The 13,768-nt window shown below is 42.5% G+C and overlaps 1 protein-coding gene across 2 annotated transcripts in view; it reads right to left on the bottom strand.

Annotated features, from left to right (window-relative positions):
• Nucleotides 1-13,492, bottom strand: part of MOCOS (molybdenum cofactor sulfurase) — a 229,206-nt gene extending 215,714 nt beyond the window's left edge. Inside the window, exon 1 of one of the 2 annotated variants that reach the window (XM_054814508.1) lies at nucleotides 13,229-13,492. In XM_054814508.1, coding sequence (XP_054670483.1) covers nucleotides 13,229-13,358 — 130 coding nt within the window. In that variant the 5' untranslated portion in view covers nucleotides 13,359-13,492. The remainder of the gene's footprint in view (nucleotides 1-13,228) is intronic. The other variant, XM_054814512.1, reaches the window with a different exon arrangement.
• Nucleotides 13,493-13,768: the final 276 nt, after the last annotated feature.

Here is a 13,768-nt window from a genome sequence, read left to right as displayed (position 1 = left end):
CACAGAAAGACAGGATAAGGTGATAAAGTGAACCTCATGAGATCAGTTATTGCACGGTGTACACAGATTTTTTTTTTTAAATTTTATTTTCTACAGGAGCAAACTACAGGCTTCCCTACCCCAACTTGTGCTGACAGAGGGATACAAGAAAGGCACTAAGTGTAAATTTTTCCCAATGCCCACCCCATGATCTATTTCCCCCTGCCCCCCTTCCAACTTGAAACACTTTTATTTCCTTCTGCTAAGAAGGATGACTATTAGGCACTTTGTGTTCTCACCACAGTGAGACTAAAATTCATGGATTTATATATATATATATGCATTTATTTATATTTATTTATGTTTATATTTTTATATATACCCATTGTAATGACTGTTCAGTGGAAAGACAATAAGAAACAATCAGTTTTGATAGGAACAGGTTCTTTCTTATATGCCTTTTTTCTCTAGTGTTTCATTTTTTCTCATATCATATTCCTGTCTACAAGCTGGGACCCCCAACCAACATATATCCAGAGACTATATCCATTAGACTAGACTGCTGTTTTCTTCTGAGTCATTCCACAAGGAGTACATAGTGCAGTGAAGTAAATTCAATGCACACAACACTGTCCACAACTAATTTACATTAAGAGCCTAAACAGTAAAATTTCTCCTCTGGACTCAGCTATTTATGTTCTCAAACTATGTGCAAATTCAATCTATGCCCCCCCCCCCAAAAAAAAAAATGGAGATGCATAATGACTAGAAAGACCACAAGTCATATAGATAGGTTATAAAAAAAGAAGTGTAAAAACAAATCTCTTGTCCTAAAGGAAAAAACAAGAGAGCTCCTTTCCACACCATGCTCTTCATATCTGGAAGCTTTTTATGACTGTATTATAAATATCAGTTTTACTCTTTTGAGAAATTCTCATGCTGTTTCAATACAACTCATGTAAGAATCCAGATAATTTTAAAAGACACATTAAATTCTATAAACATGAAGTTTAGGAGGCATTTGAAGAAGTGGGAACTAGCCAAAGGCAGGTTTACCCCTACCTTCCTAATACCAACTCATTATAAATAGTTTTACATGTAACGTTGAAATACAAAAACTGAAAGAGATCATTGTAAATTAACTGCTGTTTGATTAGTTTTATACATAATCACATTTCTACTACTAGAACAGAAGGAAACAGAAGCAGAAGTGACTGATACTAGAGGCTGGCTGCACCCACAAGGTATCTAGAACTCAGATTTGAAGATCTGATCAGACACTTCTGGAAACATGACAGCTGTCAAGAGATTATTGGGTACAGTTTCCCCCACTTCAGTGGCACTGAAGTTTATCCAGGAAGTGCTGCAGTGTAATCCTCATGACACTTTACAAGTACACCTATCCTTCTCTATACTTGCAGAAATGGAAGAAAAACTGATTACAGTTCTGATGGTAACAGCTATTTAATCGCTCAGGAGTTCTCACGCTCATGCAAAGCTCGGAGAATTGACTGAGTGCCTCCAAACAAGTGTTACACACTGTGAACAGTCCGCACGTTCAGAGGAACGGAGGTTATCATAATTTTTTTTTTTAATGAGTCGCTTCAGGTCCCATAGGCTAAAAAGCTGGTTTTGCCTTTCATTAGAGCTAATCAGAATATAAATATTCCAACGAAAGCAAGTGGTTTTAAATTTGACATTTGGGGGGCAGGAAGATTTCTCCCAACCCTTCAAAAATCCCAGATGGAAAGGGAACTCAGTAAAAAACATATCGATGTAACTCACTAGGATTTATACTTTTTTGTTGTTCAAGAAGTACTCAACCTCATACTATTACAGGCTTCTAAGGATAACCAAGAGGGTGAGTTCTAAGAAAAATAGATGGCCTCACCCCTCAGAGAGCATTTCACTGGACTAGACCCTCTCGGCAACTTGATATTGAAAAACGGGGTGGAGGGAGGGTTTGTTTTTATATGGCCTACATCTCAAGGAGGGTTCCTAGAGCACCACAGGAAGGCTTCGTTTTCTGTCCGCAGATCTCTCCTAGCAGATCAGATGAAGCCAGGGACATGGCGGTGCACACTAGAAGACAGTCCTGGCTCCACAGCCCTGTGGTGCAGTGATGCTTTTTGTGCTCTGCAGATGAGCTTCACCGAGGCTGAACACAATCATCATTACTTCCTTCTGCACTCTCAGAAATCCGATTTCTATCCAAGCAGTAATTTATCACCTAAAGATCACTTTAAATTCTATTTTCCAACCAAAAAACCCTAGGCCTCTCAAGAGAAATAGAAGATGAAATGTTTAAAACTAAACTTGATAATGAGCTATGAAAGTTACTATTGAAATGGCTTTTTGTGGTTGTAAAAGGAATATTAAAGCAGCTTACTTTTTGTCCCCAGATATCTGTCTCCTTTCCCCCTTACTCATACCCATCCTCTTCCTTCAGCTCAGTGTTTTAGAGACACGGAGAGGTTTGAAGGAATGCAACTGAAGTGGGAATTATGACTCATGATCAACCCTTCTCAAGGAAAATATTTCACAGTATCAAATCCCAAATTGTCATTATGAACCCCAAAAAACGCACAACTGTCATAGTTTTTCTCCCTTCCTTCTATATTTCTGTTCTTGGCAAGTTTGAAGAAATACTAAGACAGTTCACTGATTGAACATTAACTGAATAGTTAACAATCCTTAAAACAGAGGGCTTAATTTCATTAATGGAAAAAACCTGTCATGGACATATGCCTCAGTCAAACCAGAAATAGTTGTAAACAACAGAATGGAAAGGAGTTTGTGAGTCCCATTCATAGGGGTTGCTCCTCCCAGGAAACAAGGAGTCAGCTGTGGTGCAGATGTGTTCTCTTTATTTCCTTTGTCTTCAAAATACACCTTTGCAGCCATCCCTTAAAGGTTATTTTTGCCATTTTAGTGTCTCTTGCATATAATATGTTACACAAAACATATCTTACATAGTTTTTAGTTTATTTCTACATACTGTGAGTCTTCCAATTCACTTACAGTGCACTTAAATGGCATATATTTTTCTTCACTTGTAGTATTATATTATCTTCTTTTTATAAGGGCAACGAGTCATTCTGCATTTGTATTATTAGGCTGTCACGGCAGCATTGTACCTGTCGCTAAACACCTATGGTTAAGATGACAATTATTATCCTATTGCTACACTTCATGACCACCTTCCACGATATGTTACTTCTCAGACATTAGCATTCTTGAGGGAATGCATTTAAAAGCTGTTATTCATTAATCAAATGTTTCATTTGTTTGTGAACACAAACTCTATGATCAAATAACATCAGAGTGCAATAATCTACGTACAGTTTTGTCTGAACAGCAACTTGGTCAGCTTCCCAGCCACGCAATACTAGCAAGTTTATGGCAGGGGGGAAGTATCATGTCTGCATCTGGGAAAGGCTCCTTTTCCATGCGGTCTTTAATTTTACTCCATTCAGTCCATCGGGCAGGGAGTTCTTGCTAGTTAACCACTTCTATTTATCTGCTTTTATCCAGTCTCATGAGAAGGCAACATGCATTATCAAGGCAAATTGTCCATCACAACTGAGATAAGGCAGGGTATTAAGACAAGTCTCCCATTCTGCTCACTGGGCTTATGCACTCCTCATTGATTAAATCTGTAACGAATATTTTCCTAGCGTGGGAGGAATCAAGGACAATGACAGATTTTTAAAAAGTTGCATACTACCAGAGCAGCTGAGTAATATTTTGTTTTGTGACAATTCTGTTTGTTTACATTGAAAGAAATTATAGGCAGATATACAAATAATAAAAATGTGACTCCTGATCACGTTTCATAAGTTACTTAATAAGTTACACTCCTTAATAAGTTACTTGGGAAATGAATGGCAGAGCAGATGAACAGTGTCTTTTACTCAACAGCAATATAAAGTCTTTTTTCTTAAAGTAAGGCAACATACGTTTGTACCCTGTACTGATACCATCAGTTCCAAATTACTGAATTATGACAACTTTAATGCACTGTGTGGCATGAACATAAAAATGTTGAAAAGGCTGGGCTTCAGTTTCTTCCTCAGGAAGAAATTACGGGACAAACTTTCTGATGACTCTAACTTTACCTGACCTGTTAATAAGTTTGCAAAGGGGTACGAACAATGATATTTGGTGTTTTATTGTGCATTAATGAAATTAATTCACACAACATTAATTTAATTAATGAATATTTGTTCAAATGAGTTTCCTGTCATCTTTCCAAATTTTAATTTAGGGCATTATTCTGCATATTGCCAGAAGTAAGCTTAGTGGTGTAATAGTCCTTCCCCAGCTAACCACGTCACCAAAAGGTCACATCCTTGGATATCTCTTTCCTTTAAGAAGAACATAAGTGAGAAAAATCCTGTCCAGTCATGTTCTTAGCTTTCTTTTAAAAGCATTTTAAATCCTGTTGCTCCAGGAACTAATCTGAACAAGCACAGAAACCACATCTTTTTTACTTCTCTTGCAAAAGCCATATTCCCGTGGTTGCTACAAGGAGGAATGAGTCAGTATAAACCTGAAAGGAAGAAGAGGAAAATAAAATAGATTTCTCTCCCAAAGACCTGCCTTCCAATTTTGTATGTATATTCCGCATACCAGGAAAAAAGCAACTTCACACTTTCCTGCATGACACTCTCACAAGAGCTGCCTGGCTGGGGTCCCATCCCCATCGCAGGCACCTCGCAGCAGGACAGAAGGTGAAGGGGCAAAGAGCATCACTGCACAGGATCTATCTGGGCTGCCAAGGAGCGTAACGACTTGCTTCATTAGCAATGAAACTAATGAAGTCTAACTTTTTACTGCTTTGTGGCCTGTCTTTATGCCTCCCTGCACTACTATCCCCGTTTCTCCACAACTCTGACATCCACTTCCCACACCTTTGGTTCATGATGCCACCTTTTCCATATTACCTCCAGAAACCACATCTCCGTCTCCTAACAAATGTGACAGAAACCAGTCTGTGATCCAAATTGTTTGTGTGCAGATCAGTATGCAGACATGGTAACACTATCAGCATTATTAACTTAGGAAAATTAAAAAACTAAATTATACCAACCTCAAGTTGACATATTTATATGAGTAGGTATTTTTAGTTCCGTTCTTAAGTTTCTGAGTTCAGTGAAGTATAAAAATAAAAAGAAAAAACAACTACAAGTATTTTTGTGTCACATAAAGGAAAACATCTGCATTGAATATTCCTGCGGCTTGGGGCAATACAACCTATTATAAAAAGCCTGAGACATTTGAGAGCTCAGCATCCTACTACCTAAATATCATCTCCGAGTTAAGCATCCCACTAACCTCCTGCTCTGCAAATATATTGTGCCGTCTAGCCATTTATCAACCTCTCCTATCAGTGCTTTTTACTATGCAGCACTCTGCAGTATGGTCTTCCTGAATTCAGTGACGGTCCTTTCACACCCAGGCGATATCTCTGCAGCATCTCTCCGATACCAAGTATGCAATGAATCAAGCTGATCAACAAGAACTGACCTCTCACCTCTCCGTTTGTCTTTTTGTCCTTCGACTGGGAATACCCTTGAATTCTGGTAAGCAGCTCAGATACAGGAATTGCTATCGTAACATAGGATGGAAATTTCAAGAGCTTCACATGCCAGGTTGTGATTTTGCAGAGGAAATTCCAGTAGAAGTGCAGAGACACAAGAAAAAGATCACATCTGTCTGAAAACTTAGATACACTCTTTAATTAATAGTCTTACATTTCATATTTTAAAAAACCCCACAAACCAAATCAGATATACATCGTACGGAAATATACAGAAATATGCTGGGAAGAAATCAATACACATCTTACATACAGTAGCATCGTAACAACAGAGGAGGACAACAAGAGAACCTAAGAGGAAGCAAAGGCAATGGAAGGAAGAAAGCACCACTGATGTGGAATTTTGTAGGAACAAAATTTTGGCGCATTTCCAATTTTCAGTAAGGCATAAGAAAGCATCTTGTGCTTTTCTAAATAAAACACCTGCCTGTTTCAATCCTTTCATACACTAATATACATCTTGTGCAGACATTAATTTTAGAGATAACATATCTTTTAATTAAAAGTGCAATTTTTTGTAAATGGGTGGCTGATACCCTGTAGCATCTATGGACCTCATAAAGTATGTTTCCAAATCTAATATTTTTTAATCTCTACATGTTGATTTAAAAAAATCTAATTTCTATATATAATTATTTCCTGTTGTAAAGAATCTAATCCCAAGTGATCAGCTATTTATTTCTAAAATACACCTGAAAATTGTGAGTTCACGTCAACTGTATCAGGTTTATAGGGTTTGGTACTTTGTTTTTTTGCTCAACATTTCTGTATTCCAGACAGAGTTTCAAATGTCTTGTACTATGTGGCATAGGTGACTAGAGAGTCAGTGAAATGGTGCAGTGACCATCTTTATATGGGTATTACAACACCAAATCTGAAGTGAAAATGGAATTATATATATTCTCTGAGCAATACAATTCAAGAAAGAGAAGACATTACCTGTATCTTTCAGGGAATTCTTTTCCTCTAATTAAACTTTAAAGTAACTAAAACTTTATTCAGTGCTGAAATATTACAATGACAATATCATTGGCTCCTCTTCACTAAGAGCTATGTCCATCATGAAGCGTAAAAGGTCACACAGCTCCAGATGATCAACTGAAAGATCAGTCCTGCACAGAGCAGACCACCGATGGCCGTCTGAACCCTTGTGTTGGGTTTGTGTGGCAAGGTTTTGGTAGCAGGGAGGCTAAAGGGGTGGCTTCTGTGAGAAGCTGCTAGAAGCTCCCCCTGTGTCTGACAGAGCCGATGCCAGCCGGCTCCAAGACGGACCCGTCGCTGGCCAAGGCCAAGCCAATCAGCGCCTCTGTGATAACATATTTAAGAAGAAGAAAAACACTTAGAGGGAGAGAGCTTTTGCAGCCGGAGAGAGGAGTGAGAAGATGTAAGAAACTGCAGACACCAAGGTCAGTGCAGATGGAGGGGGAGGAGGAGCTCCAGGCACCAGAGCAGAGATCCCCCTGCAGCCTGTGGTGAAGGCCATGGTGAAGCAGGCTGTCCCCCTGCAGCCCATGGAGGAAGGATGAGGGGGTGTAGCGATTCCACCTGCAGCCCGTGGAGGACCCCACGCCAGAGCAGGTGGAGGCACCTGAAGGAGGCTGCGGCCCGTGGGAAGCCCACGCTGGAGCAAGTTCCTGGCCGGACCGGTGGACCCGTGCAGAGGGGAGCCCACGCCAGGGCAGGTTTGCTGGCAGGACTTGTGACCCTGTGGGGGACCCCATGCTGGAGCAGTTTGCTCCTGAAGGTCTGCACCCCGTGAGAGGGACTCCATGCTGGAGCAGGGGAACGATGAGAGGAGTCCTCCCCCTGAGGATGAAGAGGCGGCAGAAACAACGTGAGATGAACTGACCGTAACCCCCACTCCCCGTCCCCCTGTGCCGCTGAGGGGGGGAAGGTTGAAGCTGGGAGTGAAGTTGAGCCTGGGAAGATGGGAGGGGTGGGGGGAGGTGTTTTAAGACTTGATTTTATTTTCTCATTCCTCTACTCTGTTTTGCCTAGTAATAAATTAGATGAATTCCCTCTCTAAGTTTGGTCTGTTTTGCTCGTGACGATAATTAGTGAGTGATCTCTCCCTGTCCTTATCTCGACCTAAAAGCATTTCGTTATGCCTTTTCTCCCCTGTCCGGTGAATGAGGGGAGTGAGAGAGTGGCTCTGGTGGGAACCTGGCCCCCAGCCAGGGTCAACCCACCACAACCCTGAAATGCAAGGTAAGAAATTCCTTAACAGTACGTGTTACTTCTGTGTAGGCAGAGGAAACCATCTGAAACTATCACACAGTTGCTGTTACTGCATTTGGTACTAAATCCAATTTATGTTCCACACACGTTTCCTCTTTGATATCAATTCTTTAGATAATAGCTTATTTAGATAACTACTGCTGACTTGAAATCGACAGGAAGCATTAAGGCTTTACATGAGCATATATATTGGTTTTTACAAAGCAATTGTCACGGAGTTGTGCAGTTACATTTCCCATACCACTGCTGCTTTTTACGATACCTTCTCCACCCACTAAATGGATCTTCCCAGATGTCTTCTAGCATTTCAAACTGTCCACCAGGAGCCTCTTTCAATAAATATAAGTTCTTTTGCTTTCTTTTCCTCACCAAAAAAGAAAAAGTGTTTCACAAAATCAAATCACATTGTGACAGAAGGACTACAGAGAACAGGAGCAGGTTACCAGCCAGCGATCTCACAGCTGCTGAGGAGAGAGCAGACAAGCCTTTCACAGTGGTAGGAAGAGGAGCTCTCCGATTTAGACACCAAAACAAGAGGTTTAGAAGATTTCTTCTCTGTTCAGGATGAGCTAGAGGTGAGGTAACTCATTGAGACTTACCCTTCAGCACAATTAGCAGCTTTTCTAACTACCCAGAATCTTCCAATGAGAGAACAAAAGCAGCCTCATCCTTCCCCTACACATTGCTTTTGCTGCCTTTGGGCAGGAGAGGTAAATGCTGGATTAACATTAACATATGCCAATCTCTGCACGTGGGTGAAAACATCTTACCTTTCCGGGAGATGCTGTTTCTCCCAGGACTGTAGATGTCTAGCTTAATTCTGGCCAGCAATGGGTGGCTGGGCTTCAGGGAACTCACAATTAAGTACTGCATCTGAGCAAAAAATGCCACATGCCTTGCTTCTGATTTAGCACAGACCTTAGATAACAATGAAGCAAAATAAACTTATCCTTCATTATCAAACTAGTTTTTAAACAGCATGGTGAGACTTGTATATTGCTGACTTGCTCAAAGAACAATACTGCTCAAAGCACCTAACTATAAAATGTGTTGATGAACACACACAGTCACTTATTCTTCAAGAAAAAAAAAGATTAAAAAGTACAGATTCATCCACAGATAAAAATTATTAATAATTAGGAAATCAGCAGAAAGTAACATAAACACAAGCACAAGACAGCTACCAGATCAAATAGAAAGGTCTAAAAAAACAAAAAAACCCACCCAAAAAAACCCCCCTGTAGGTATATAAAAAAAAATCAAATTATTTTAGGATAAAAAATATTCCATTTTTTTTTTTTAAAGAAAAAACCTCAGACACAAGGCTGGTAGGATTTCTGGTTTGACAAGGCAAGCAAACTGGCACAGCAGTAGAGAAACTGAGGTCACGCCCAGATTTGCAATCAAGAGGTGAGCATGACTCTTCCAGCTCGCTGCACCCTCATCTTCACAAATTTCATAAAATATGAGCATCAGCTACCTATCAACAAAATTACTCTGAACTGACATACCAGAATGCATTTCCTACTTCTGAAAATCAGCCAAAATGCCAGATTACCCCAAATGTGACAAAACAGATAGGCTTTTCTACTCTCAGGGGACAGAGCTGACCTTTGCAAACCGAGCCACTGAGGACTACTGACATGCACGGAGAAGACCTGCTTTTCCCATTCTCCTACTTACAGGAAAAGTCTCAGTGCAAATAATTACCAGCAATGTGAGTAAAAAGTCTTATTTTTGTGTAAGGTCAGATTCAGTACCCAGCTATTCCTTAACTGAACCATAGAATAAGCTCTTGTACAGGTGACCAGTCCATGGGACAACATTTGAGTTGGCCAATTCTGTTACTCGAAGCTTAGTTTGCCTTTCTTTTTTGTTTATCAGGCAAGCTACATTATTATTGTTAGTTGTGTGTAATCACACATATCACAAATGTTCATACTATGACAGTAACACATGATTTGTCACACGACTCTTGTTGAATTACGGGACTGTGTCGGATTTGACATTAAATGCAACAGAGCTTCTTACCTCAGTTAAAGACTATCTTCAAATAGTCAGCAGCTCTTAAAGAATATGTGGTGGCTAATATGCACTGGTTTTTATTTGGGGGATGGGTATCCACTGCTTATTGCTCTTGGAAAGCTCCCAACTGAAATGGACACAGCTATCTTAAAGGAGAATACTGGCACACAACTGAAACTGGAAAGGTATCTTGGGATTAAATGCTGCATCGCAAATCACATGTCAGCTTTTTCTTTTTTAAAACCATGATACAAACTGAAGCTGATATTTTCTTTGCTATGATAAACATCACAGAAGCATATTCATCCCCATTACTTAACAACAGAACCTATAAACTCCCGCTGATTTCTTTATCCATTTCTAAAGCACAATTTACAATCCTACACTACAGATAAGGGTACGCTGCTCACAAGATTAAAGTCAAGGTCACATATTGGGCATATGCTGCTGCCTGTGAAACTGGGATCCCTTTCACAGACTCCACATATATTTTTAGAAGGGGCTGCTCTAGCCGTCAGCTAACAGCCCTTGAATTACACAAGTGAAGATAAACTTTGGCTTAAAAGGTAATATTTAAGCCTTTTGTGCGAAGACAGACCCCTGCTGATTCAAGGAAGTAGTTCTTTTTATCCCTTCACAAAACCTGAAGGGGAAATCCTCAATGCATTCAGGATGAGCCTAACTTTCCTTCTGATGGAGCCGAGTGAAACTCCCAGTGTCTGTGATAGGACCACAGGTAGACGACCACCTTTGAAAAACCCTGGGTTTGTAGTATGTCCCGTAGACAGTCTTCCCTACACACACCTGTTGTACTTTCTTCTCAACAGGCACTTGTGCAACTGTTCTTACTAGAGCTACAACAGAAGCACTAGCACCATGCCACCAAAGGTTTGTAACACAGAAAAGGTTTCTGCCTTCCCCAGAGAGCACCATTCGTACAAGATGTCCTTAGTGGATGCCACCGAATATCTGTAATCAGGAAGAAGAGAAGACGTTGACATGCAGTAATTATCATTATCACATGCTGCTCCTAAGACGATGACACTTCCAAAACTGAGTATTAGGCTTAATTCATGGCTATCTAGACAGGGACTTAAAAAATTCTGTTCAAATAAAAAGTGAGCAGCAAAACCTGGATTTTTACCCAACTGTAATGATCTTTGAGGCATGCTCCAAATAAACAGGCAGAGCAAGACATTACTGTTAACTACCTAAAAATAGAGATCATTCTTTTTTGCCTAGTGGAACTAGTTAAGATTGCTCTTTAGTAGCAAGATTAAATTGGAGCATCTTGGTGCAGTACAGAGACACCCAGCAGAGATCAACCCCATGAACAGCTATGGGTTCCTTAGTGAATGAGTGTACAATCAGGACTTACCCAAAAAGCTGACCCAAGGCCACCAGAGATTTAAAACTTCTGCCTCATCCCCCAACCTGCATGTTTTGGCAGGTCACTGAAAATGCTCAAATAGTTAAATGCCTGAAACTCCCACTAATTTTTTGTAAGTCACCTGAAGAAGGCCCCTTTACTTAATATTGTTGCTGCTAAACTGTACATCCTTCTTATTTCAGCAAGGCAACAAAGACCTAGAGCTTGAAAAGTCATTTTATAATATCAACATCAGTGTGTCCAGACCTTTGGCTAGTGGGGATACAGCTACATGGCTAAATAAAAGGAGGCCAAGGAATAAGCACAAGCAAAGTGCTTAATATCCACACTGCTCCACTGTCAGCCAGTTCCTGGACCCTGTCCGGGACTAGTCCAACTAGTCAGCTCTGAGACAGACAGACAGGTAAGGCACGGGACACTTCACCTCAGGCACTTGGCCTCAGAACCTGTCCCTGGACACCTTTCATTTCGCATTACTGGTATCACTGGGAGGCACAAGTTCTTGACTAGAGGAGACGTGCCCCTGTTTTTAAGACAAGGATCCCAGATGGGACACCACATGTATGTAAAGCGATCAGTTAAGGACACTGATCTTCCTCGTGGAGGTCACAAGCTTTCAAGATGAATGGGTGACAATTTATGAATTGAGTAACACATTAAAATTCTGAAGGGGAAAACAAAGGGCAGAAGGAATTCACAACCTAGGTCACCTTACCATACACTATTATGTGATTTCAATTAGCTAATATTATGACAGATAATACAATATTCTATTCTATATAAATAGATTTATAGAATATTCTATTCTATAGTCTATATAAAATATTCTATTTTATACCCTGTATTTGGTTTTGTTTATCTTTCTCTGGAAATATTCTAAATTTTCTATGTGACCTCCATTTGGGAACCCAGACTGGTCCACCAGACATCATTCATTAGCAGATACACTTAATTTCAAAACTGGGGAGCCTAACAAGAAACGAGCCTGATTCTCAGGAGTTTTGAGAAGTCACCTGCCTAAATGTCAAAACAATGTTTCAGTTACAAAACACCCAGTTTTCAGAATCTTGGCCTGAATTTAGGAGCAGCAGTTTCTTGTTACGAAACTTTCACTGATGCAACTAATGTGACTAATACCAGACTGTGAAATTAACTTACTGAATCTTAGTTAAAGTTCCGCAAACTGTGGCTTGAAATTAAGTTTTTTTCCACATCCCTCTAGAGGCAAAGTGTAATTCCATTCTTTACTACAAACACCCATGTGTGAGAAAGCCCACCCTTGCACTTGATCACCCAAATTCAAAGAAATGACAAAAAGGAACAGTAACGCAAAACTTTTAACAGAAAGAGTTGTGTAAGTAACAGGTTCAGGACATCCAAACTGGTGTTATTTACTCTGCTCTCTACTCTGTTTTCTCCCTAAGTATTTTGAAGTGCCAATATCATGGGCATCAATACCTCTTTAAGTAAAATCAATTCTTTTAGTATATCTATCACAAATAGATTTGAAGTAATACATGCAAGCAACGTTTAACGTTGGGGGGGGGGGGGCGGGAGTGGAAATCCACGTAACCTGCAAAGGTAGTTTACAAAGACCTGTCTAACCTTTACTTGGACACGGGCTGTTTTTACCATTTTGATTTGCCTCCCCCCACCACTTCTTAGCATCTCGCTCTGCATCTTGTCGCCGTTCTCAAACCCTGCTGCTGAGCTCACGGCCGCCCCGGGGCACCTGTGCGGCAGGCGAGGGACCGGGGCGGCCTCCAGGCCCCCCGCCGTGCCGCTGAGGAGGCTGCGGCGAGGCGCGGCCGGTGCTTTCTGCCGGCGGCCGCTCCTTCCCCCGCTGCTCCCTCGCACCAGAAACTTCCTGCCCGCGGACGAGGAGAGCCCGGACGGGCCCGGGCCTCCCCCGCCCCCGGCCCGCCCCTCACGGCCCTGCCCGCCCCTCGCCCGCCCCTCACCCGCCCCTCGGGGCTGCGCCTGGCCCGTGGTACCTCGGAGTCGGGGGAACTCGCGTTCCCGGAGACCGCGCAGGCCGCCGTCGTACCCGTATTCGTACCCGGCGGGGCAGGCGGCCTGGAAGTCGCGGAAGGAGAGCAGCTCCCCCCGCGGCGCCCCGGCCATGCCGCGGGCTGCAGGCGGGAAGAGGGGGAGGGAAAGCCAGACAGAAACACCGGGGCGACTCTCCCCGGGCAGCTGAGCCTCCCCGTCGGCGGCGCTGCGGGCAGGCACTGCCCTGCGACCGGCTCCGCACGGTCCGGCCCGGCCCCGCCGCGCCTCGCTCCTCCCGCCTCCCGCCCCTGGCCGCCGCCGGGAGTGCCCGCGCCCCGCCTGCCCGGCCTGCCCTGCCATTGGGGCCGGGACAGGGAGGCGGCGGCGGGCGCGGTGTGCCCGGCCGGGGTGGGCCGTGAGACGGGCCTGGCCCGGGCGGCGGCAGCAGCAGCGTTTGGCGTTGGTGGGTGCAGGGCTCCGCCGTGGGGTCCGAAGGGGGCCCCGTGCACCGGCCCTGGCACCGCTCTGACCGCGGAGCACTC

Source organism: Grus americana, chromosome 2 (genome assembly GCF_028858705.1).
Source record: "Grus americana isolate bGruAme1 chromosome 2, bGruAme1.mat, whole genome shotgun sequence".
Taxonomy (NCBI): domain Eukaryota; kingdom Metazoa; phylum Chordata; class Aves; order Gruiformes; family Gruidae; genus Grus; species Grus americana.
Note: the sequence above shows the minus strand (reverse complement) of the source record. Positions and strands in the feature narration are given on the sequence as shown.